The following is a 26,851-nucleotide window of genomic DNA, read 5'->3' as shown; positions in this document are numbered from 1 at the left end:
AAGAGACTCAATAACATCTCACTGTTCTGATTCATCAACACAGTTTCACTGATGATCCAGGATAAACAGCAAACCCAGCATAGAGTGGCTGAGTGAATGTGGTCTGGACTGCGTGGATGAGACTCATTGTGTCAGAGACGCTGTAGAAGGACAGAGTTCCTGCACTCTCATCCACATACACTCCTATTCTACCGAAATTATCAGACAGTCCTATTCTATAACACCTGATGGGTTTCACAGTGAGATCAGTCTGTATGTCACTGTGTCTGAATGAGTATCTGTCAGAGGAGCAAATCAAACTCCAGGACTGATCATTACATCCAAACACACATTCAACACCTCCCTTCCTGCTGATGATTTTATATGACACCGATATACACACGTCTCGTCCACTCCACTCAATCTCCCAGTAACAGCGTCCACACACACTCTCTCTACACAACACTTGACACACATGATTAAATCTGTCTGGATGATCAGGATACGACTGATTCTTGTTCACATTTGTCACCTTTCTGTTCTCCTCGGACAGAATGAGATAATTGTTTGCTGTGTTTGGATCCAGTGTGAGAAAACAGGCCCCTGAACACAAGAACAGAGACATTTACAACACAACAACAATCACTACTGCTGTGTGTGTGTGTGTGTGTGTGCGTGCGTGCGTGTGTGTGTTTGTAGACATACATTTCTTCAGTCCTGCTGTAATCCTGGATTCTCCTCCATGATCCACACTAGAAAACACACACAGACATGTTCAGACAGTCAAAAAACTTTTGCTATGCAGTTGCCAAGGTACTCAGGGTGGTTGCTAGGTAGTTGCTATTTAGTTGCCAGGGTACTTGGGAGGTTGCTATGCAGGTGCTAAGGTATTTGGGGTGTTTGCTAGGCTTTTGTTATTTAGTGGCTAGGGTGTTCTGGGTAGTTTCTATATTGTTGCTATGCAGTTGCCAAGGTGCCTGGGGTGGTTGCTAGGCTGTTGCTATATGGTTGCCAAAGGTGGTTGCTAGTAGGGCTGTGTATCTGGATACGGGACTGCAGTGAATTTCACCTCAGCAGAATTGAGTGAAACAGCTGTTTATGAAACACTGAATACTGTAAGATAATTTCACAAACAAACACACCTTTAAAAAACAAAAATGAGAAGCATTCTAAACTAATGAATGTCCTCACTGTAGCACACACACACACACACACACACACACGTTCAGACACACAGCGCTGCCCCACAATTTAATCAATAGCTTCACCGCTGAAGAGCTACATTATCTTATATATATATGAGTACACATGTACACATGTAATGTAATGGCTGTTTAATTCACTGGAATGTGAATTCAGTTGTTTGTACTTTCTGTACTGGAAGCTCCTAACACAAAGACAAACTTGGCAATAAAGCTCTTTCTGATTCTGATTCAGAAGCCAGAGGGCGCCTTTTTGCAGAAACTCCACATATGCTTTATAGCAGAAGTAAGTGGACTGACGAAGCTCCAGAAAATCTCTAATCAAGTTACTGCGGTATCTGAATAAAACGCAGGCAGAGAAATTTTAACAGAGGAAACTCCTCAGTTTCAGGTATGCCTTTCATGACATTGCAGTATATTTTTAATATTTATATAATTCCATCATTTTTTTGTCTGTTTGTTTTTTAAGAAAAGCTCAGTACTACTGATACCAATACTACTGATGACTCCAGGAAATTGTTTTTTTCCCCTAAAATTTAAGCATTGACTATAGCCATTCAACATTATGTACAGAAAACACACTCTGTTTCTCCCGTTCTCTCTCCCTTACAGACACAAACACAGAAACATACACTTTCTCAGTACATCCCTGCTGAAAACAAAACAGTTACAACCTAGGCTGGTTGGCTGGTTTTAGCTTTTGCCCTAGGTACACTTTATGCATAGGTTTTCAGGTAGCTTTGCAGGTAGATCTCTCGAAGCATCTCGGAGACGTTGCCACAACTCTTCTTGATTGTCTTAGTTTTTTCTCTTTCTTCATGTCACTCCAGACAGACTGCATAATAATGAGAACAGACTCCTTGTGCAAACATAAATTTCATTGGATTATTACAATTAATGGCAAAATGAATGTTTGAAAATGTAAACTGATATTTCCTACTGACACACTACAGCAAAAGATAGAAATAACACATCAGTCCATTTTAGCTGGTGAAAACAGTAGTGGCCCAAGACTTTTTCACAGTACAGTAACTGTATATACTAAACAGCAGGGCTTGGCGATATGGCAAAGATATATACTTATATTATTATTTTTTATTTAATTTTTTTTGTTTGACTGATTCTCGATTTTTTTTATGATTTTAATCATAAAATCAACTTGATGTAACTACAACATTATTCAATAACATAAAATTGTCAACATGATGTAAATGTTAAACAAATCACTTGTTAAATAGATTTGCAAAAAAGATGCATGCTAACTACATTAAAGAGAATATTATGAGGAAAATGTTTTGAAAAATCTCAAAAGTCAAGGTAATTCAAATTTAAAATGACTGTAGGTATAACACCACTAGACTATTAACTATAATGTTCTGTAAAAACAGTGAACAGCAGCTTTCACGTCACGCGTGAGCGGTTAATCACGTGCGCCAATGTGGTTGGATCATTCTATTCTTTTTACTGTTATCATTGGCATACTGTCAACGTGTCTAATTCTAACGTTTGGTAATATTTCTATTCAAAATTGTGATTCCTTGATTTCTAAATCTAAAATCTAAAAGTCTAAAATCATGGCAATACATTCAAATCTAATTAATCTAACATATATATATATATATATATATATATATATATATATATATATATGTATGTGTGTGTGTGTGTGTGTGTTTATATATGTGTATACGTGTACAGTATATATATATATATATAGCACATAGCCACTGAGGAGTTGAAATAGAACAATCTAAAATCTTTCTGTTAGACATACTTCAGTTTGTCCAATGAGCAGGTTGAATCCAACAGTTTTTCAGTGAGTAGTTTGACTCCTGAATCTCCTGGGTGATTGTAGCTCAGATCCAGCTCTCTCAGGTGTGAGGGGTTTGAAGTCAGAGCTGAAAACACATAACGACAGCCTTTCTCTGTCACCATACAGCCAGACAATCTGAAAACACAGCAGTAGTCCACGCGACAATCAGACAAATCTCTTGCACACAATTATACCCATTTCAGCTATGAATTATTCCTATTTGGTCACGTCTTAAGGTCAGTGTTAAAAATAAGTGTATATGAAAAACAAATGCCATTATAAATTATACATTCTAAATTATATGATGGAATTGGCTGTCCACTGGAGTTGTGTCACCGGTGTTACTTGAAAAACATCACTTAAAACATTGTTTAACATCACTTCTGTTTTTATCTATTTGATGTCATGTGGCGAGAGTGAATTTGCCTTTTATGTATTATTTCCACCCATTACTGAAAAAAACAGCTTCTGTTTGTTCTTAAAGGCTGAACAATTCCAAAAAAACAACAACTGTAATTCTGACAAGAAAATGCAACAATGCATATTATTTACATGTAGCATATCAGTTCTATGTGGTATGCAAGACATTCTTGCTCATGTGTAAGAGAAACACAGAGCACAGAACACAGAGCTTGGCTCACCAACTTTGTTATTACTTAGCCCCATTAAACATCTGTAAATACACCTACATGCCACTTTTCTTCTTTGCAATTGTTAATACTGATTTCATTTGATCTGTAACTTTTTCTTCTTATTCTATAATTTTAATTAGAAATTTTGATAAAGCTTATACATCTTTGAATTTAACATGAAAGGTGACACTTTCAATGAAGCTAGAAAAAAAATGCCATTACAATGTCACCTCGTAATACTGGTCAGAAGGTGCTCCTGAATTTTTTGACTCTGCTTCTAAATTTTTTCAATTAGGAACACAAGTGCTCCTAAAAAGAAAAGTAACCATAGAGCTTTGATCTGATGTTAATAGTTTAATATTCTTTGGAATACTACACTGTATAATTATATAAAGTTACATCTCAAATTGTGCAATTTAATAAACACATTTTGCTTATTTATTTTACTGACACCATTTACCTCAGTATCTCCAGCTGACAATTTGGACTCTTCAGTCCATCAGAAAGAAGCTTCACTCCAGAATCCTTCAGGTCATTGTTACTCAGGTCCAGCTCTCTCAGGACAGAGTTTGAGGATCGTAAAACTGATGATAAACTCCCACAAGACTGAGCAGTGACATTGCATTGACATAGCCTGTTTGAAGAACAAAACAAACTAAATTGAAAACAAGGAAATGGCCTTCCTTTAGTGTTAAAATGTATGTTTCAATTATTCAGTTCTTCATAAAACACCTGTTACAGCAATGCAGGGAAGGGTGGACCCAACTGCAGCAAGTTTGTATATATTCTGATGAACAAAGAAAATTGTCTTTCTGTCACTGGTTTCACAGAAAATGTGCTTGATTACTTATGCATGCTGGTGTGTTTTGGCAAGACCTGCTTTCACCTGCTGTTGTGAAGTGTGTACAAGAATACAGCATTGCTAATCAGGACATCATTGTGATTGACAGTGATAATGCTGCCTACAAGTAAAAGGCAGTTTTTGCTTCACTATTTTACCAAATAAATAGTTTCATGCTAAATTGGTACCAGGTGTTTTACCAGGCTAGCTCACATAAATTCCTTCCTCACAAATAAGCTACCAGCAGGAAAGAAATGTATGTGGGACATGCTGGATAGCAAGGTTTTCAGTACATGAGACACTTCAAGACACAAATCTGGCTCAATCTTTAAATGCCCAGATGATCATCATGGCTGACAAGTCCAAGGTCATACTCCAGCTTCTCATAATCTTGTAGAGTAGATGTCCAGTGACCACAAAGATATGCTATTATCTGGAAGATTTACATGTTAGCTTTGCTGTTAAAAAGGAGCTTCAGTATAAAGTATGCACATAGTATTTTTGAGAACCTTGTACTCCCATTTGCTATTAAAACTCAGATTCCTGACACAGACGATAAACTCAAGAAGCACATGGCAGATGGCCATAAGGTTGATCAGGAGGTCAGGCTGTTTGACACTTGTAACAATGCATTAATGGATGACAATGTGTTACAAGACCATTCCACATTTTAATGGTGTGCCACAAAATGAACTAACTTCTTACTTGACAAGATTGCGGCCAGCAGCACTCAGAGCTTAATCATCTGGAGTGGTGGATTGGGATGTGTTCTAAAAAGGTCTACATGAGAAATGAATGGCATTGAGTACCTTGATCAAATGATAAAAAGATTCTGTCTCGAACTCAGTGAATGCTGAAAGAAACAACAGCATGTACAAGCTGGTGTTGTCCAGCTGAAGGAGGTCAACTACTAACCAGCACTTGTACAACTACAACTAACAGCTCTGCAGTGGAGCCTTTAAAATAGAGGAAACTGAGAATAATTCAGTAGATCCCTTTTCAAGATTTCACGAGATATTGCGGCTATGGGAACTCCTTCCTCCAACCTTTCCTGAAGCCTAATTTACTGCTCAATTGTCCCAAAATATGCAAATTACATGCAAATACTGACAAGTTCAAGAGGAAGTATAAAATGCGGTGCACACAACAATTACATCAGAATCTTCTCCTTCACTTGATTACTACAACCTGAAGAATGGCTTCTTTCTGTAAGATCTGCATGGAACCCACTGAACCGCCAGATCTACATGTCAACTGTGTTGCCTACCTGGGCTTGGCCCACGCTGAGGTGGCGTTAGAGGAGAAACTTTTCCCTCCTCACTCAGTCATTACAGCAATGCTGAGCTGCCGCCCACTCCCATTATAGTGCTCGCCAGCGCAGTTACTGGGCACATGAAAAGCTATTCCGGGAATCTTGCGCTTTGGTTACTCAGTGTGAAAAAGCGTGGGTATACCCTACAGTTCAGACGCAGACCACCCCATTTCAATGGTATGGTGCAGTCTCTAACATTGCCTCGAAATGAAAGAAGTATGCAGCCTGCTCGAAAAAGGAGCTATAGAATGAGTCACTCCAAGTGAGCTGGAGAGCAGTATTTACAGCCGCAATTTTGTGGTGCCCGAGAGAGATGGGGGACAAACCTGAGTTTGGATCTCAGGCCCATCAACAGAGTGCTTTGCAAGTGTTTGTTCAGGATGATAACGCTGAAACAGATCCTGGCGCACATTCACCCCAGGGACTAATTTGCATCCGTGGACTTAAAGGACGCGTACTTTCACACGCGTCCTTGCATCAGATATGCTTTCTGAGGTTTGCTTTCAAGGGCACGGCATACCAATACTCTGTTCTTCCATTTGAGATGGCTTTAGCCCCACACTCTCTTTCAAAGTGCATGGATGCTGCACTTTCCCCCCTCAGAATGAGCTATCTGGATGATTGGCTCATTTTAGCTCATTCACGGGACGTGCTAGTCAGCCATTTGGACACCTTGCTTCATCACTTGGAGTCCCTAGGGCAGTGTGTAAACTTGCAGAAGAGCATTCTCATCTTGAGTCAGTCTATAACATACCTGGGGGTGTGTTTCAACTCTGTGGAGATTCTCGATTTTTCATCTACCCTGCGCCTTTTCAGACTGGGCAGCTCTGTTCACTTAAAGGAATTTAAGAGGTTGCTGGGACTCATGGCAGCAGCATCAGCGGTGTGTCATCTGGGGATACTACACATGCGCCTGATGCAGTTATGGCTGAAATCTCGAGCTGGAGCAGCAGGATGTATTGATTTGCACCAACAACATGACTGTGGTCTCGTATATAAATCACGATCCAGGGTGCTGTACAAGCGGCGAATCTTCTGCTATGGGTGGATCATCATTTTCTCCCCATCAGAGCAACGCACATTCCCAGTCTCCTAAACTGCAGAGCGGACATGCTTATGAGGAAAGGGATTCCTCAAGGAGAGTGGAGGTTGCACCCCAAGCCAGTTTTGATTTTGACCTGCTACGGGAAAGTGGAGGTGGATCTGTTCACCATGAGTGAGAATGCGTATTGCCCGCTGTTCTTCTCTCTGTGTAACGTCCCACTGGAGGGGGATGCTTTCATGTCACCCTGGCCAGCAGCCAGACTGTACGCATTTCCCCCAATCAAGATCTTGCCGCTGGTGTTATGAAAGATCAGGGAGGAGAGGACTTTTGTGATACTCGTAGTCCGAACTGGCTGAACCAGCCTTGGTTCTCGGACCTGGCAGAGCTACTGGTGGCACCGCCCTGGCCGATACCATCAGGAAGGATCTGCTATCTCAAGTGAATGGTTCAGTGTGGTACCCGAACCTGGAATTATGGAGCCTTCATGTGTGGCTGCTAAAGGGATATCAGAGGAGCTGAGCGCCCTGCATTCTCTTGTGCTGGACACGCTCTCAGAGACTCGAGCACCCTCTACGAGGCGTCTGTATGCTCTAAAATGGGGAGTGTTTGTGAAATGGTGCTGTAGTGCTCATATCGACCTGGCGAATTGCTCCATGTCAGATGTTCTGCATTTTCTACGGTACAGGCTGAATAGTGGATCTCTGCCCTCAACTCTGAAAGTTGGTCCTGGGCACGGTCGAGAGGTATATCTATTAAGGATATATTCTTTGCAGCTGGCTGGTTTTCTCAGAATACCTTCTTCAGGTTTTACAAACTGGACATCCTGTCCTTAGCTTCCCAAGTGCTGTCTGTGAGTGCTTGATTTACGTTTATGCTACCTCTATTATGTGTGTTATGCTGCCTTGCACAGCTACCCTGCACAGCCCTCTATACTATTGTTGTTGTTGTCTGCTCTGTACTCAGTGCAGCTCCTGTTACTCTAAGGGTGTACTCACACTAGGCATGGTTGCCGTAAACCGGGCCCGAGTACGATTGTCCCCCCTCCCCACTCCCCACTCCCCCTCTGGCCTGCACTCACATAGGGTTTCAGCATTCATGCCGGAGCATGCTTAAGTCATTATGGTATGACAGTTTCAGGATAAACAGGAAGAGCGGCGCTCTCGCTGAGCGCAGTGGAGTCCATCGCTCTGGTTACTTTGTGGATAGTAATTTTGAGTCGTTTGGTCCGCGGTTGTCCGCAGCCCTCTCAAAAAAAACGTAATGTCACGCGTCCAACTGAACCGTGCTCTGGCACACCTCTTCCAAGCGGGCCAGGGACGGCTAAATGAACCGCGCCCGGGCACGGTTCGGAGCTAGTCAAACGAACCGCGCTTTGGTGGTCAAACGCACTCGGGCACGGTTCAAACTGCCTAGTGTGAGTACACCCTAATTCGATCAGTGTACCATCACCATGTGTTATCCAGCCCCTTACATTACTGCTGTTGTGTCTGCCCTGTTCTCAACGCAGCCTACATTACTACTGACCGGGTATGCAAATTTAGTAGACCTGGGTCCGTATGTATAAAGCCACTCAGAGTAAAATTTTAGTCTTAAGTCTGTCAAAATTCTAAGAATGATGTAGTTTTACTATTATTCCTACACTTAAGAATAAGAATGATTCATAAAGGTTCCTAAGTGTTAGGACTAGGTCGCAGTGCCTAAAATATTTAAACGAGCTGGAGAGGTCTCCTAACCAAGTTAGGAATAACAAGATGGCAGCAAAGAGGAGGAGACACACATTTTCCAAGATATGACGTATTGGAGTTTTATGATGATTTGGAATTGATAAAACAATACAAACTTCATTATCAAGATTTTTTTTTCGTAAATTAAGTAAGAAACTTAACTTCTTCCACTCTAAAAAAAATCAATGCTGTAACTCTGGATGATGAGGATAAGGTCATAATGGTGAGTTCACTGATCTATATTAATACAAATATATCTAAATACGGTTTGTCCAAGAAATAGATTTTTTTTTAATAAAGTCTAAGAAGGGGTGAGGAAGTCACTAAACATTTATCACTAAATTGGCAACATTGACATTGACTACAACGTAATCAGTTATTAACATTTTGTTGGTCCTCTCTTGTTTTTGGATGTGTTCATAATTTTTTTGTATGACTGCATGGGCAAAAAGTATGACCGCACAATTTGGCATGTTTCATTGCATTATTATCAGGAATAACTGATAAAATTGAATTTAAATAAAATTGAGTCCATGCAAATATGCCATATGCTTACAAAATCAGTAACACATTTTTTTTTTCTCTTGGCCACAACTATATGGCAATTCATTGACTTTCCAACTGACCATCAAACCATGTTGCAATAACAAGCCACTTTTATGAGGATTATGGCTTTCTTGGAGTTATTGGAGCTGTTGATGGAACTCATGCTCACATCATTGCTCCAACTTAGGGATGTAACGGTATGAAAATTTCTTATCACGATTAGAGTGACCAAAATTATCCCGGTTATCAGTATTATCATGGTATTGTTAAAATGTACTGGAAATGTTCAAAAAGTACTGACTTTTTGTTTGCATAATCACTAAAACAACAGTAGCCTACCGATGACGTCCGGATTTTAAATGACAACATGACTCACAACAGTTTAACTAAAGCATGTTCAAATATTTAATATCTAAATTTTTAAATAAAGCTTTGAAAAAGTGTCATAAAAAGATAAACCTCACATTTCAGCCTTTAAATAAAGAAAAGGGTTGAGTCAAAATGATAACTGATTTAATAAATTATTATATGTATTTTATTTGTTCCATAAATAATCTATGTAACTTATCTGAACTGTTTAAATGTGTAGAATCTCATTTTTTCATCAACCGGACAAAATTTTGGCTACAGCAGGGCATGCAATTTCGGTCTGTTTTTTTGGCCAGACAAAAACTGCACACAATGTAGATGTAAGTCTCTGTAAATCCACTGTATGACACTACACGGTGCTTATGGAAAAGCTGAATTACAGCTGTTTCCGTGAACTCCGTGGATAAAGCAGTAGGATATTGCGATTAAGAACAATACTTTAGATATTACATGGACTGAAGGTGAAAACTAAATACCAACAAATCTTTTCTGAAGACAGTCCTAAACTTCAGAGGTACATTCATATAATTAATTAATTCATATATTCATTATAATGACCAATTTATGTTTCTGTCGGTGGGTGCCCAACCCCCAATTGCTTAGTGAAACGCACGGATGGCAAATACAATAGTTACCAAATAATATACATATTCTTTCTATGAGGGTTGCGCTTCACTAAATAAAATGAATAAATACCTGTTTACAATAAGTTATTAAGTACACACTTATTTGCGTGTACACAGGACAGTGTTTGAGGGTGCATACGTAATATCTGAGGGCGCGCAGAGCCATGAACACTATATATGGGAGAGGAAGCCCGCTGCAAGCCGAGAGATTCGTGCTGGCACCCTCCCATACAGTAATACATTCTTGACATTTACCATTAAAATAACGCCAAAAACAACTTCAAATTAACTATGAAAACGAGAATAAAGTGGTAAAAGCTGCAATGAATTTCTTATTGCCTAAAATCTATCTCGCGTTTTTCCGTGAGTGCTTGATTATTTCCATGAGGATCGGCGCCTATGCCCTTAGCACTCTTTTAAAACATTTCAGCATTTCCGCCGTCTTTTCACACAAAACAAAACTACTCCGCGTGCCGTGCACAAACGAGACTGTTTGCTTTATGCCGTACAGTATTTATTTATCATCAGTTGTTCAAATAGTGGTAATCGAATGCGGTTTTAATGATACTTAAAATATGAAACAGTAATACTAACCGTGGGAAATTTTATCACAATTTATCTTCAAACCGGTAATTGTTACATCCCTACTCCGACTGTAAATGAGGAGACATACAAATAGAAAAAGATTTCAAAACATTAATAATTATGTGTGATAATGTTGCACAATGCAAAGCATTTAAAAATACATTGAATATTAAATTGTATCTTAATTAAATGATTTTATTGTAGTTACATCAAATGACCTACATTTTACTAAGAACTTTTTGACAGAAAGGTCAAAGTTTAAGACTTTTCTTTGGAGCATTTCTAAGAAGTTTTATATGGCCCTGGTTTTAGACGCTCAATAGCTTATCTGCACCTATCACCTATTGGTTATGGGAATCGTGTGTTCCGCTGAGTGGTAACTTGTACAGGCTGCTCATAGTCTCTCACGACAGGATTGGATATTGTTCCCATAGCAGAGGTAGCGCCACAATGTCTCGTGAAACCTTGAAAGGGAATGTCTCCAATTACTATGGTTACCTCAGTTCCCCGAGAGCAGAAACGAGACATCACAGAGGTCGCCATTGTAAGGGAAATAGGTCAATTTAGCTGAAAGGGAATTATTTAAGATTTTATAGGGGATTTGAACAGAATCTCCATTCTACGGTTGATCAATGAACTTCCAGTGATTGGCTGGCAGTTCGTGGCTGTTCGACATGTGGCTGCAGAGATGATGTGGAGTTGTGTATGCTACTTGAAGTTTTGAGGCGGGCACGGACATCTGAGACATGGCTTAGTGGCAAAGCTTAATTTAGACACAAAACTCTCAACTAAAAAAAAAAAAAAGAGAAAATAAACTAAAAGAAAGAAAGAAATAGGACGATGAGACTAGGTGCTGGATTCTACCTACCAGCTTTGTAATACCTAAAAAATGACATTTTATATCTGAGAAACAAATTATCATTTAGCACATTATAAAACTCTATTTGGGAATGGAGTATTAATAATAAACATGATCTAGACATTATTAGACTCATAGTATTCATCATCTTACAGTGTACACTCCTATTACTTTTATATCATATTTTGTTTTATATTGAATAGAACGTGAAAACTCAACATATCATTTTCAAAATGTTTCACTCGATTTCAAACATTTTAGCGAGGAATTATGGTTTGGGAAAAACCAAGCAAGTACATGTGTCCAAGTTTATGTCAGAATAACACATTAACTAATGAAAATAGAAACAACACTCATGTCACGTGTCTTTTGTGTTTTGAGTTGTGTCTTCATTGTGTTTTTCCTCTGACTAGTGCTGCGTTCACATCATATCGCAATTACCGTAATTTCGAGATGACAACGTGACTTTCTACTCGGAGCTGTTCACGGCCTTAGACTTGGAATTATGCTTTTCTATGGCAACACTATCAACGCCTAAACAGAGCCTACACTGGTCAGGTGGTGCAGCGGTCATGTGGAACAAATTGTAGCTCTCAGAAGACTCCCAGTTCACAAGTTGTAATTTCGAGTTCTACGAAGACGTGAACGCTTTTTACAAGTTGGAATCTCGTAATTATGGGAATTCCAATATGGCGTGAATGTGCCTCTAGTTTTCCTGTGTTGCCTGATCATCATTCCATTCACCTGTCCCTTGTTTATTACCCTTCATTAGTCCCTCATTCTGTTTAGTACTTATAACCTTGCCCTTCCGTAGTTTCTTTGTCTTGTCTCTGTTGTCATTAAGAGGTTGTTTTCTCCTTGCTTGGCAATGTGGATTTATTAAACATTCTGTTTATTTGGACTTTCTGCCTCCTTCATGTTTCTCACCCAAACAACTCGTTACAGAAGACCTTCAAAAAATGAAGTGGGCTGAGGACATTTTACTAAACATCCAGCAAGGTGGACAACCTTTGGAGCATTATGTGGATGAGTTCCTGAATGCTTTTCATCTGGTGAGCTGGAATGATCATATACTTAATGAATGCTTCCGGATGGGACGATGATAATTTGTTCCGGTTCCTGTCTGCTAATGATTGTTATAGACCTGTAGCAGATTTTCTAAATAATGTTCTTGTTTTAATGGTTCCAAGTTTTTTGTTGATTTGGAGGATTCTAATCCTCCTCCATCCAGACGCGTACTCCAGCTCACCATAATCCAGCTCTCCTCACATACCTCTCCAGTGGTTTTGCTTCGTCTGTTTCCACCTGTTTTGGAAGGGCCAGAGTCCACTCCAGTGTTCCTTCCAGAGTCAGCTCCAGCGTGCCTTTCAGAGTCCACTCCAGCACACCCTCCAGAGTCCATTCCAGTGCTTCTGGATATGGCACTTCCACCAGAGCTCTTCGCCCCTATCCTCTCGCCGTTGTCTCCTGAGTCTCCTACGCCTCTGCTGGTCCTGTCCAGCCCTCCTGAGTCTCCTATGTCTCCGCTGGTCCCATCCAGCTCTCCAGTGCCCGCTTCTCCAGAACACCCTCCAGAGCCTGCTCCTCCTAAGCACCCTCCAGAAGTCTTCCTGGCCTGTGGACCTTTAGGGCAAATCATCAGACTGATCTCTTCCACTGGATCAGCTGTGCGTCACGATGTGTTCTTCATTTGAGGTGAATTCTGTGTTATTCCTCTCTGTGCATCTTATTTTTCTGAATGTAAATTTTGCTATTCCTCTCAGCACATCTTCTTCCAGAAAGAAACAGTAGGCAAGATGAAACTTGATGAAATGTCAAGCTTTGTTTACGTTGAGGTGGCCGTTTACATGCAGCATGCTGCATGTGGCTATTTATCATATCAAAACGAAAGTAGCTCATAGGCGTGATTACATTAAAAATAATTAGCTCTGAGGGCAAAACTGTACATCACATTGGTTTGGATGGATTACGTTAGCACAGAATATTTGTTTTTCGATAAGACTTACTTTATTTAAAAGTATAACAAGCTTTCTATAGATACATCTCTCCTGTCCTGAGTTTAGGTTCATTTTAGTGACACATTTCTAAATGCAGTTCGCAGAGACAGAGAAGACAGAGAAAGCACCCTGTTTGTTTTCTTTATTTTAAAGAAGCACACAGTTCAGTTGTTACTGTGAATGTACACAAAAGTATACACTTAATGGTTTCGATTGATGTCGTTTTTAATGTATTTAGTGTAATTAGTGTAGTGTAAACATTTTTAGTGTCTTTCACACTGATCTTAAAAAAAAGTATGTTTTTTTTTTTTTTTATGGTGTGACCATCAACCCCAGGGAGTTAATCTTGGCTTTCTTGCCCCAAAATTGACAATCTCCTTCCTGATTTGGGATTATCAATAATTGTGTTAATCTTGCAAGTTTTTTCAAAGCTGTAAAAGAGTTGGTTGGTTAGGCTTACTTCAGGCTGGCTGGTGCTAGGGCCTGATTTATAATCATCCATGTTGTCTTGGGCCTCTTTGTGGAATTTGGACTTGGGTTTCAACAATGTTCTGATCGAATCTTCAATTTGTCTGAATCGCTCTGATACCCTACACCGTGTTTGCTGCTCGACTAGCAAAGTGGAATTCTGTATCAGATTCTGATGTAATTGTTGCACGCACCACATTTAATACTGACTCTTGAGCTTGTCAGTATTTGCATGCGATTTGCATACTTTGCGACAATTGGCCAGTCAATTAGACTGGAGGGAGCCAGGAAAGGTTGAAAGGGAAGTAGTACCCATAGCAGAGAAATCTCCGTAATGTCTCGTTCCCACTCTCAAGGAACCAAGGTTACCATCGAAGACTATTTCAATCGGATTTGAGCTGTAGTTTCACACACACATTTTATACAGCTATGTGGATATAAGAAATATGTCGCTTTACACGTATCCTTCATCAGTTGTGTGGAGACGACACATAGTTGGGATTCTTAGAATGGATGAATTAAATATGTAAGTTGATGCACTGTTGGCATTCTGTTCAGGCACATGCACATAGACATCAAAGGGGGCTCGAGCACCTGCCCTTATTTTTCCTGAAGAGAAAGTGCTCTTTTTTTCTGGGGATTTTTAAAAATTAATACATGTATATGTGGGTGTGTGCGTGTTTCTGTTTGTGCACAACTTTTCCCTTTCTAGTTGTGTTTGTCTTGGTGTGGAGGTGAGTGGTTATGAACAAAAGACTAAACTACCAGTGCCTCGAATTTACAGCTAATTATCCAAAAGACATAAGGCAAATATAGTTAATTTGTCTTGTTACCTTGTCCAAAGTTAGCTATGTGAAATTATTATTTTGTAGACATCTGTTGAAGAATTAAACAACAATATACAGTTGGGTGAGTGTGAGGGAATTAAAATAAATTGGTAAGAAAGTCAGAGTTGTGTTAATATATTTAACACTGCTTTGAAAAAATAAATAAATAAATAAAATATGAGAAGTACCTTTTTGTCCATTTGAGACCCTGCCCGTAAAATGTCTGTGCATGTCCCTGATTCTGTTAATTAACTGCTTATGTCATTTGAATTAAATTTTTAATTAAATGTTTTATAATTAATGCATTGTTTGCATTTGTTAAGTTAATGCATCTATGGTGTTTATATTAATTGTAGATTTTTATTTGGTATTACATATGAATTGAAATGTTAAAAATATGTCGAAAAAATGTTATTATCAGTGTTCTCTTTTTATAAATTACAGAGCCCAGTGGTTCTTGAGGTCAGAAAAATAATAAGTAATGTTAGAATAATGTTGTCTTGGGTATATTTCACTGAAAAGCAACACAAGAAAAAAGTCCTGCAAAATCCTGGAGGGACTGATACAGAGATCACACAAAACCTCCTCAGCTGGATTAGTAAGTGTCTCACACACCTCTCCTGCTCACTGCCAAAAATTTGATTCTGTGAGATTTTTCCTTCCCTTTTTATTTATTTATTTATTTTTAATTTGGTAAGAAAAAAGCACATCACAAATGTGGTTATGTTTTTAAAGTGGAGTGATTGTTTTCAGTGTTACTTACCAAACAGATCTCGATTCTTTGACCACAGGTAACATATTCTGAAGAAATTGACCTGCTTTGGTTTCTGCTCCAATAAACTGTTTTAGATCAAAAACATCCATCTTCTGCTCTGACGTCAGCAAAACATAAACCAGAGCTGACCACTGTGAAGAGGAAAGTTCGGTTTCTCTGATTTTTCCAGATTTCAGATAACGCTGGATCTCCTGAATTAGTGAATCATCACCCAGTTCATTCAGACAGTGAAACAGATTGATGGATTTCTCTGGAGAGCGATTCTCCCTGATCTTCTGTTTGATGTACTCAACTGTTTCCCCTTTGTTGTAGGAGCAGCTTCCTGTCTGTGTCAGTAGTTTTCGTAAAAGAGTCTGATTAGACTCCACTGAGAGACCCAGAAGGAAACGCAGGAAAAGATCCAGATGTCCATTCTTACTCTGTAAAGCCTCATTCACAGCTCTTTGATGCTGCTCAGATAATGAATCATATTTCTTCTGGTTAAAAATCTTAGACAACAGACTTTGTTTTGTATGGTCAAACACATTGATGTTCTTGACTGTAAAGGAGAGGTGCACATATAGAGCTGCTAGATGTTCCTGAAGGCTCAGATGAACAAAGCAGAAGACTTTCCCCTGATACAAGCCAAACTCCTCTCTGAAGATCTGAGTGCACAATCCTGAGTACACTGAGGCTTCTGTCACATCAATGCCGCACTCTCTCAGGTCTTCATCATAAAACATTAGGTTGCCTTTTACAAGCTGCTGAAATGCCAGTTTCCCCAGTTTGAGGATCATGTCTTCGTCCTTCACTTTCTTCTCATAGTCCTTCTCATGTTTGATGTTGGTCTGAAGCATCAGGAAGTGTGTGTACATTTGAGTGAGAGTCTTGGGAATCCCTCCACTCTCTGCTTGACTCAACATCTTCTGAAGAACAGCGGCTGAGATCCAGCAGAACACTGGGATGTGGCACATGATGAAGAGGCTCCTTGATGACTTCAGGTGTGAGATGATCCTGTTGGCCAGACTTTGATCACTGATTCTCTTCCTGAAGTATTCCTCTTTCTGTGGCTCACTGAAGCCTCGTACCTCTGTCACTCGATGGACACACTCAGAGGGAATAAGATCAGCTGCTGCTGGTCTGGAGGTGATCCAGATGAGAGCAGAGGGAAGCAGATTCCCCACAATGAGGTTCATCAACAGCACGTCCACTGAGGCTGATTCTGATATTTTACACAGTTTCACTTTGTTCTTAAAGTCCAGAGACAGACGACACTCATCCAGACCATCAAAGATAAACAACACTTTATATTTATCACAGGATATTTTCATTTTTTTAGTTTCAGGGAAAAAGATATGAAGGAGATCTGACAGACTGAGTTTTTCATCCTTCTTCAAGTTGATTTCTCTGAAAGGAAGTGGAAATATGAGCTGGACGTCCTGATTCTCTTTCCCTTCAGCCCAGTCCAGGATGAACTTCTGCACAAAGACTGTTTTTCCAATGCCAGCGACTCCCTTTGTCAGCACAGTTCTGATGGGTTTGTCTTGTCCAGGTAAAGGTCTAAAGATGTCATTGCATTTGATAGCTTTGTCCTCTGTTGCTGCTCTCCTGGATTGTGTCTCAATCTGTCTCACCTCATGCTCATTATTGATCTCTCCACTCTCACTCTCTGTGATGTAGAGCTCTGTGTAGATCTCATTCAGCCGTGTTGGGTTTCCCTGCATCGCTATTCCCTCATACAGACACTCAAACTTCTTCATCAGATTTGATCTAAATGTGCTGAGGACTTCATGGCTTTAAATAAAATAAATTATTACATTAGTACAATAATAAGTGCAATGTCTTGTATATTATTTGTCATATCCTTAAGTCATATCTCTTATAGAAATGCTATACCTGAGACCAGGCTGAGTATTTTCTTTCAAACTTATTGATTGATCCTTAGATGTGTGTCTTTTCGTAGGCACTGCTGGACTGCTGGACTCTAGTTCTAATCTCTTCTGCTGTACTGAGCTAAAACAGAGAAACAGAAATTTATTTCTTTACATTTCTATACCCAAGAAATTAACTACTGGAAAAAAGGAGCACTTAAAAAGCATTTCCTTTATGACGGGGTGTCAAACTCATTTTGTGTTGAGGGTTGGATTGGAGAAAATGTCCCCTTGTGCAGCCCGAATTAACTTTTGTTAAACCTCAGTTTGCTCACAGTTTATCTATATAATCTATTTATATTTTGGGGGAATTTTTCATATTAACAATTAGACTGTGTTTTACAGTATGTTTTTAAGCTAGTACCAGACTGATTTAGGCCTGTCATAACTACCAGGCGGTGGTAATCTCTGTCTTAGTAAGTGCTTAACAAAAAAAAAAAAGAAAAAAGACAATATTCTAAAATGTAACTAATTAAAAACGGACATCTTTATTATCGAACTGTTGTATGAAATCAATCAACTCGTTTGCGAGTGCTCTGATATTGTGGAAAATGGCACTCTTTCAGGACATTTTTGCCTCCATATTATATATTCAATTATTACAGGCTTTTTTTTTTGTCAATTAAAACAACATATTATAGCAGACAATAAATATTGTACACCTCTAGCTAATTTACTTGTCCTAAGCTGTCTGATGGATCTTTTAGGTCATGTGCATCTTAAATAAATGAGCGATTTTTTCCACTTTAAATTGAAAATAAAATATTGTAGCAACTTTTTACATTTTCAAAATAATGTTTTATTGTATGTGCGTGTGTGTGTATGTTACTGTTATGGAGTGTCATTATATGCAATATGCAAAGCTTTTATTGAAATGAGACAGGGTCAAAACAGCAGGCAGGGTCAAACATCGGCAAACAGGTATATTAGGACAGAACACAAGAGTAATCCGTGACACAGGCAAAGGGTTGATCAACTGCAAATGTAATCCAGGGGGTTAGGCAAAAGTGAGGTGAGGAAACAAGACTAGGATAAACAGACTAGAAACACAATTGAACTAGACTAAGAATAAACAAAGTGGCTCTCTACAGTTGCTAACACAATGAGAGTGCTACACGCAATACAAAACTCTGTGATTGAGAAAGGAATTCCAAGGCTTATATAGTGTGCTTGATTGTTTACAGCAATGTGTGTCATCAGTGCAATGAATGATGGGAAAGGTGGTCTGGGGTGTGGTGCAACAGTTTGTGTAATGTGAATGTCAATGGAATAAAAGGGCGACATCTGGTGGTGAGTGGACCGAAGGCCACCTGCCAGATTTGAGAGTTACATTATCAGATACAGATTAAAAAAAAAAAAAAAAAAAACAGCAAAAATAATTTCTTGCAGAAAATACATGATCAAATAAATATTCTTGGATTAAGCATGTAACCATAGTTCCCCGAGAGGAAACAAGATGCTGCGTCTCCCTCTAGGGGACATATTGGGGAACGAAATGCCAACTATGCCATGCCGAGGCACATGCCTGATGACCTGCCAGAAAAAGCACTAATGAAGCAACAGACATGAACCATACCTTTTCTCAGAAAGGGGCCATGCTATTGATGCTACGGGCCACTCAGAGAACTTGGCAGAGATGGGAGAACCCGAATAAATCAAGGGGAATAACCCACCCAAGTCAGAGACACAGCTATTCTCATATAGTTATGCTATGTGAGAAATATTAGCCTGAATACACAAGACTGCAAAAGAGGCTAACTAAAAAGCCTCTAGAGGAGTAAAGGGTCGCTACTAAAATCCCATATGAGTAGTAGTTGCTGAGCTAGAATGCAGCTACTCTCAGATAGCTATATCTTAGGGGTCTTGTAAAGGCTGGTAGACCAGGTAACGATTGCATTGCTAACCTAGATAGCCAGGCAAGACCATCCTGCAAAGTCACCCAGACCACAAAGAGTGGGCTAAGTGCTTAAACCCTGGTGGAAGACAGCACTGTATAGGCTCAAGGACACCACTACTTAAACCCCGAGAAGGGAAGCAGTAACTGAGCTAGCACATAGAGATCCTCGGATAGCTATAAAGTCAGCAAGGGGCTACCAGAAGGTGGGACTGGCCAAACTACCCAGACCACAGAGGTAGGCTGTCTGCTTGATCCAGAGGGAAGCATCCCTGTCCAGGAAAGATCTTAAGAGAAACTACTTAGGCTTTTAAGCAGATGCCAAGCTTAGCATAGCTATCCTCAAATAGCTAGGTTCCAGAAAATGGGACCACTGCAGTTGTCAGCAGTAGTGACTGCCTAAAGAACACAAAGGGGAGACAGAAATATTACCAGACATCTTATCCTTAGATAGCTATGGTCTGAAAAGGGTTAAGAAAGATGTTGGGTAAGAAAGATGATCAGGATGCGTCAGCCTTGAGATGCAGAGGATGACCGTGTCTCTTATCTGACATGTTCCTGAGATCCTTTTTCCCTTTGTTCGCGGTAGGCTTCCCTTACCGACTCCTAGAAGGGGGGAGGGGCGCAAGGCTAGACTTTTGATCTTGTCTATGGACCGATCACCCCCCTTAGAACGAAGCAACATGTAATTATCCAGGAGCTCAAAAGAGGGCGATCCAGACCATAGTATCACTAGTACAAGTTCAAGCCTGATGTAAGTAGTGGCCATAACACTAGAGGGCTGGACACAGCTATCCTCGAATAGGAGTTTCCTCAGATAAGGCTGAAGATTGCCCAGACCATGAAAGTGGGCCATCTACTTTAAACAGGGAGACAGCACGGTCTAGGCAAGGGGCTCAAGGAGACCACTACTAAAAAACCCCAAACGGGGAGCAGTCTCCGAGCTAGAATACAGTTATCCTCAAATAGCAGATTCCTAGACAAAGTCTTCAGCACTTACTCAAGAGAGTTTGAGCCAAGGGGGACCCAACCTTGTTATAGAAGACAGGCTAGAACACAGGCTAGAACACAGCTGCCCTCAGACCTTCCAGAGCAAGGTAAGCTTGAGCTGGAGCATAACCATCTGCAGATAGCCATACTCTAAACTTAACACAGATAGGATCATTCCCCATAACCACCCTGGTAGAGAAAGCTCACAAACATCTCTCCACAAAATATAAAAATATATATTCACACCCAGCGGGCTCTCCACACACAATAACATGCATGTTAGAGAGGTATGGCCGAGCTGAATATAGCTCCACCCATGATCTCATAGGATCAGGGCTGAAATGACTCCATGCTCACACTTCATTGTCATAACAAACCATCAAAGCGATGACTGCGAGGAGAGATAAACTTTGTCGCGGCAATGGTGGAACCAGGCCGCACACATAAACGCTTTGTCCCGCATCCCTCGGGAATAGAAACATATGCAAGCAGAGCATAGACATTGTGACTCTCAACGGGCGTGTAACACAGCATGCACATGCTCTTCGGCAAGACAAACGCGAAAGCAGGATATGCCCTTGAGTGTTAGAATCTAAACAGGGAAGCACACATTCCCTGAGGCGCTGCTTGACTCAAGCGCTATACGCGGGATCCGATAGCCTTAAAAGAGCATTTTTAAACCTGTGAATCCCATGATTGGAAGTCGTTGCAGGGCTTGACTTACACTTGCCCCATCACAAAATCCACTTGTTCCAGACAACCAGACAAGCATTAATGTCAAACCCTGCTTCACCGTGCTTCAACAGCAGTGGGACCTGAACCATGAGATGGAAACTCTTGTCACTCATCTCTCGAAAAGAGGGACAAATGCAAATGGAGCTTCTCATTGGAACACTCACAATGAGTGTGTTCAGAGTCCCTGTACACCAAACGCACAAGCTTCTGACCAAAACACATGACGAATAGATCTTGTGCATCCTCAAGTGTCAGAAACCTTGGGCACACAGGCACACACTTTCCACAATGCTCACCTGCCTTGGGTTTCACATGCACTTCAAACAGACGGCTCTTGAAGACAGACAAGAGGGTGACGTAATCAGCAGGTGCCCTTTTATACTCTGGGCACCCCACTTATGACATCATGGGCCAGATGGGCCAATAGCTTGGTGTTGTTTCACATGTGCTTCACGCAACAGACCTGCAGGCTGCATTTCCCATTGAGTTCCCTAGAAGGGGAAACCATTCTATAATAACATTTTTATACAAATTTTATATAACTTCGTTATACCTGAGGCCAGGCTGTGTATCTCCACTCTTAACCTTTACTGGCAGATCCATAGACCTGTCACTCTTCACAGACACAGAGCTGGGGTCTGGTTCTGATCTCTTTGGTTGAAGTGAACTAAAACAGAGAGCTCAAAGTTAATTCTTTAATTTAATGTATTCAACAAATCAGCTATTCAGCAGTTTGTAATCATTTACTTCACTATTTATATAAAAACTGTGTGGATGTGTGTGTTACATTACATCAGATACAGTTAAAAAAAAATGCCCACAAAGGACAAGATGAAATTCAGGATGAAAATAAATGCTATACAATAAAAATATTTTTTAAAAATTCTATTTAACTCACTTGAGTTCAGATTGTGTATGTCCATTCTCAAGCTTTGCTGGCTGATCCATAGACCTGCCACTCTTCACAGACACACAGCTGGGCTCTGGTTCAGATTTCTTTGGATCTACTGAACTAAAACAGAGAGCTTAAAGTTAATTTCTTTAAATTACTGCATTCTAAGGTGACCACTCATCCCGATTTGCGTTGTACCGCACAGCATTTTTACTCCTTGTGCCGCACATTTTATATTGAGGAAATGCCCCGCATTTTCATCTGTTGGTTCTTAATTATCATATTAAGAAAACGTCCATGCGTTCTTTTGCCTTTTTAAGGAAGCCTTTTAGTTATTCTTTTTGCAGCGTAGTTTCTGCGCAAAGGATTTGCAGACCTCATCAGATGATTTAGCACCACTAACAATTAAAAAAACTGAGGCAGCTTTCAGACGCAACATTATTATTATTGTAATAGTTTGTTTCATGCGGTTTCTATGGCATTATTTTAATGACAAATGACTAGAGCTCATTATTGTATTGTGAGAGCACATCAAAATGCACAAGCACAAATCTCTTCTCTTGCAGGTGGATTCTCTTAACTCTCAAAAAAGACACGCTTTCTCTCGCTTGCATGTGCGCACTCAGAAACATAAATCAGCACATATGACAATGGTTGTAATCAGTATTTACATAGCATAACAGTAGAAAATTTAATAATAATATCTATCTCACACATGTCCTGCAAAATCACATATATGTCCCGCAACAGATCTATTGTACTCTACTGTATTCAACAAATCAGCTATTCATTTATCATTATCAAACTCACTTTAAAGAACAGTTTATAATCATTTCATTCATTGTTTATATAAAAACTGGGTCCAACTTTAATATTAAGTGGCCATAACTACTATGTACCTACATCAGAAAATAAGTATAGTGTACTTAATGTGGTCATATTGTATTGCAAAACACTTTTGCTGCTATTGAGGTGGGATATGGGTAAGTTTAGGGAGAGGTCTGGTGATATGGGTAGGTTTAAGGGCAGGTTAAGGTGTAAGGAATGGGTCAACAGAGTAATTATAAATGTAATTACAGAAATTAATTACAGATGTAATTACATGCAGGTATTTTTAAAATCTAAGTACAATGTAAATACATGTATGTACACAATAAGTGCACTGTATCAAATAATTAATTTCAATGTAAGTATTTAGTAGTTGTAATGAGGACGCATAGGAAGTGTATAAGATCCAAGTGCGAGCTTTAATAACAAGATTGTAGTCAACAGGCAGGGTCAATATCTAACACACAGTGTGACGAAGACAAAACAATAGCGAAATCTGCAAAACAGGCACAGTCCAATAACCAGAGAGAGCAGTCTGAAAAGTAACAAATAAACAAGGCAAGGAACGATGGAAAAACTAGACAGAACTATGGCGTGAAACAAAAAGCAAAACTATGATAATAAAACAAAACCGTGGCAATGACAAAACAGAGCAATGAAAACAGGGAAAAACGCTTGGTAGAGTCTGCAAGAGCAAAACAATACTTTACACCTGTTTGGTGTAGGTCTCCTTTTATGGCCACCAAACAGGAAGTAACCAACAAAGCAGCAGAGGGAGCAGCAACAGTCAGTCAGTGGGTGAGGGCTCCCTCTGCTGGTGTGGCGTTACAGTAGTTAAGGGCACTTAATATAAAGTGGGACCAAAAACTGTGTCTTACATTATCAGGTACAAAAAATGCCCACAAATAAAACACAAAATGAAATTCTTGTTGAAAATAAATGCTATGAAATAAATAAATAAATAAATAAATAAACAAATTATATATGACTCAGTTATACTTGAGTCCAGAACGTGTATCTCCACTCTTAACTTTACTGGCTGATCCATAGACCCATCACTCTTCACAGACACACAGCTGGACTTTGATCTGATTTCTGATCTCTTCTGATAAACTGAACTAAAACATGTAGAGATTTAAGTTAATTCTTTAAATTACTGTATTCAACAAATCAGCTATTGATTTCTACAATTGATTTATACATTCTATTCATTTTAACATTCACTTTGAAGAACACTTCATAATATTTTCCTTTGGACTGTTTATATAAAAATTAGGGCTGTCAAAAGATTAATCTTGATTAATCGCATACAAAATAAAAGTTTGAGGTTGCCAAATATGTGTGTGTGTACTGTGTGTAATTATAATGTGTGTATAAATACACACAAATTATTGTATATATTTAAGAATATGTTATTTATGTACAACATATTTGTATTTATATATAATATACATTATGTAAAAATTCAAATAAATACATATACTTGTCAGTATTTCTTAAATATATACATGAATGTGTTTGTACTTATATACCCATAATAATTACACACAGTACACAAACATATATTAGGCAAACTCAAACTTTTATTTTGTATGCGATTAATCATTTGACAGCCCTAATAAAAATAAAGCACAGGAAAAATTTATTGTTGAAAATACATAAGTACATAATTTCCATAATTTTAATAATATTTTTGTAGAAATTACATATATCTTAGTAATACCTGGGTCCAGTTAGTGTATCGTTACTCTTTTTTGGTTGATCCACAGATCTGATATTCCTCATAGACACTCTGCTGGGCTCTGGTTCTGATCTCTTCTGCTAAGCTGAACTAAAATAGAACAGATTTAACACTTTATAATGAGAATCATTATAATATGCAATCTTCATATTACCTATGAAAGTATTTTATGCAAAGCCTTTAAAGGGGTCATCGGATGCTAAGTTCACTTTTTCATGTTGTTTAAACATTAATGTGTGTTGGCAGTGTATGTACAAATCTACCCTATAATGATAAAAATCCATGCAGCGGTTTTGAATTAATCTGTAAAAATAATATCCCCTTTTTCAAATCGAGCCATTTTTAAATGCCTGTCGGTGTGGCGTCACAAAGACAGATGCCGCTCCCACAATAGTTGATTGACACGAGCGATTTACCTCGAATCAGCCGTCACAGTCGGCCCTCTTTGTTTCGATGCCGGAGCAGGGATGTAAGTTAGACAAGAATATCTCAGATTGAGCGATTGAGGTGTTGTGTTGCTGGATGTAATAATGAACATAGTGGTCGTCATTTACTCCCAACATCTGAGCCACTGAAGATGCAGTAGATTACGTTTGTTTGTGAAGGGAATGCGCCTCCCGATCTACATATATCCGTCTATGTTCACGCGAATCATTCATGATCCAGCTTCACTTACAGCAGAAGTGAGTATAAGGGGTTTTTATGAAACTTTGCGATCGCCTTTCCTTATAACGTGGTAGTTAGGAAGTTTAGCGGCTAAATGCGGCTAATGTAAATAACACCGTCTTTTCCACAGAGAGAAGAGAGGGGCGGGGCGAGCAGAGCTCATTTGCATTTAAAGGAACAACCCCTTAGAATGAGATGATTTTTGCTGAGCTCATTTTGACATTTAAAAAGGGTGTTGTTTTACAAAACCATTGAGAATTGTTAATCAAAGTATATTAGAGACTTCTCATTAAGACCCTAAAGAATCATATCAACTTGTGGAAAATGGGCATCCGATGACCCCTTTAAGGAGTCTTTATGGTCTTGTTTTAATAAATATAAAACTGGTAATTTAGGCTGTGTTCACACTTTTAGTTTGATTCTCTTTGTTCGTTTGGTCCAGGCCAAAAAAGCAAATGATACATTTAGTTGGAGTCACATCTTGTGACATCATGTCCAGTTTTTGGTTCATTCTTTATGAACCAAATAAAAATCTTTATGATATCTTTGGTCTACTTGTTTGGTGCACACCAAGGGTATGTGATCACACTTACAGTGGGGCAAAAAAGTATTTAGTCAGCCACCAATTGTGCAAGTTCTCCCACTTAAAAAGATGAGAGAGGCCTGTAATTTTCATCATAGGTATACCTCAACTATGAGAGACAAAATGAGAAAAAAAAATCCAGAAAAAAATCACACTGTCTGATTTTTAACAAATTTATTTGCAAATTATGGTGGAAAATAAGCATTTGGTCAATAACAAAAGTTCATCTCAATACTTTGTTATATACCCTTTGTTGGCAATGACAGAGATCAAATGTTTTAAGTTTTCACACAATGTTGCTGGTATTTTGGCCCATTCCTCCATGCAGATCTCCTCTAGAGCAGTGATGGGCAACACGGACTTTCAACTCCCTCCAAAGATTTTCTATGGGGTTGAGATCTGGAGACTGGCTAGGCCACTCCAGGACCTTGAAATGCTTCTTACGAAGCCAGTCCTTCGTTACCCGGGCGGTGTGTTTGGGATCATTGTCATGCTAAAAGACCCAGCCACGTTTCATCTTCAATGCCCTTGCTGATGGAAGGAGGTTTTCACTCAAAATCTGACGATACATGGCCCCATTCATTCTTTCCTTTACACGGATCAGTCGTCCTGGTCCCTTTGCAGAAAAACAGCCCCAAAGCATGATGTTTCCACCCCCAAGCTTCACAGTAGGTATGGTGTTCTTTGGATGCAACTCAGCATTCTTTCTCCTCCAAACATGACGAGTAGAGTTTTTACCAAAAAGTTCTATTTTGGTTTCATCTGACCATATGACATTCTCCCAATCCTCTTCTGGATCATCCAAATGCTCTCTAGCAAACTTCAGATGGGCCTGGACATGTACTGGCTTAAGCAGGGGGACACGTCTGGCACTGCAGGATTTGAGTCCCTGGCGGCGTAGTGTGTTACTGATAGTAGCCTTTGTTACTTTGGTACCAGCTCTCTGCAGGTCATTCACTAGGTCCCCCCATGTGGTTCTGGGATTTTTGCTCATCATTCTTGTGATCATTTT

The 26,851-nt window shown here is 39.4% G+C and overlaps 1 protein-coding gene across 1 annotated transcript; it reads right to left on the bottom strand.

Moving 5' to 3' along the window:
* Window positions 1-34: 34 nt before the first annotated feature.
* On the bottom strand, window positions 35-26,833 carry LOC127162048 (NLR family CARD domain-containing protein 3). The gene is made up of 10 exons (XM_051104822.1): window positions 26,342-26,833; window positions 24,598-24,680; window positions 22,028-22,141; window positions 21,683-21,796; window positions 17,476-17,592; window positions 15,589-17,373; window positions 4,087-4,260; window positions 2,956-3,129; window positions 685-731; window positions 35-582 (listed from the first exon to the last, which is right to left on the bottom strand). Exons 1-10 carry the CDS (start codon window positions 26,831-26,833, stop codon window positions 35-37), a joined length of 3,648 nt encoding a protein of 1,215 aa, XP_050960779.1.
* Window positions 26,834-26,851: the final 18 nt, after the last annotated feature.

Source organism: Labeo rohita, unplaced genomic scaffold (genome assembly GCF_022985175.1).
Source record: "Labeo rohita strain BAU-BD-2019 unplaced genomic scaffold, IGBB_LRoh.1.0 scaffold_82, whole genome shotgun sequence".
In the NCBI taxonomy this organism is placed as follows: Eukaryota; Metazoa; Chordata; class Actinopteri; order Cypriniformes; family Cyprinidae; genus Labeo; species Labeo rohita.
Note: the sequence above shows the minus strand (reverse complement) of the source record. Positions and strands in the feature narration are given on the sequence as shown.

Bases quoted from the DNA above. Each gene is read 5' to 3' on its own strand.
- LOC127162048 (XM_051104822.1), bottom strand. From the start codon at position 26,833: ATGAGCAAAAATCCCAGAACCACATGGGGGGACCTAGTGAATGACCTG. The intron at 22,142-24,597 runs GTAACGATACAC...TCTCTGTTTTAG, and splicing joins TGTGGATCAACCAAAAAAGA to TTCAGTAGATCCAAAGAAAT. The intron at 732-2,955 runs GTATGTCTAACA...TGTGTTTTCTAG, and splicing joins TGCTCATTGGACAAACTGAA to TGTGGATCATGGAGGAGAAT.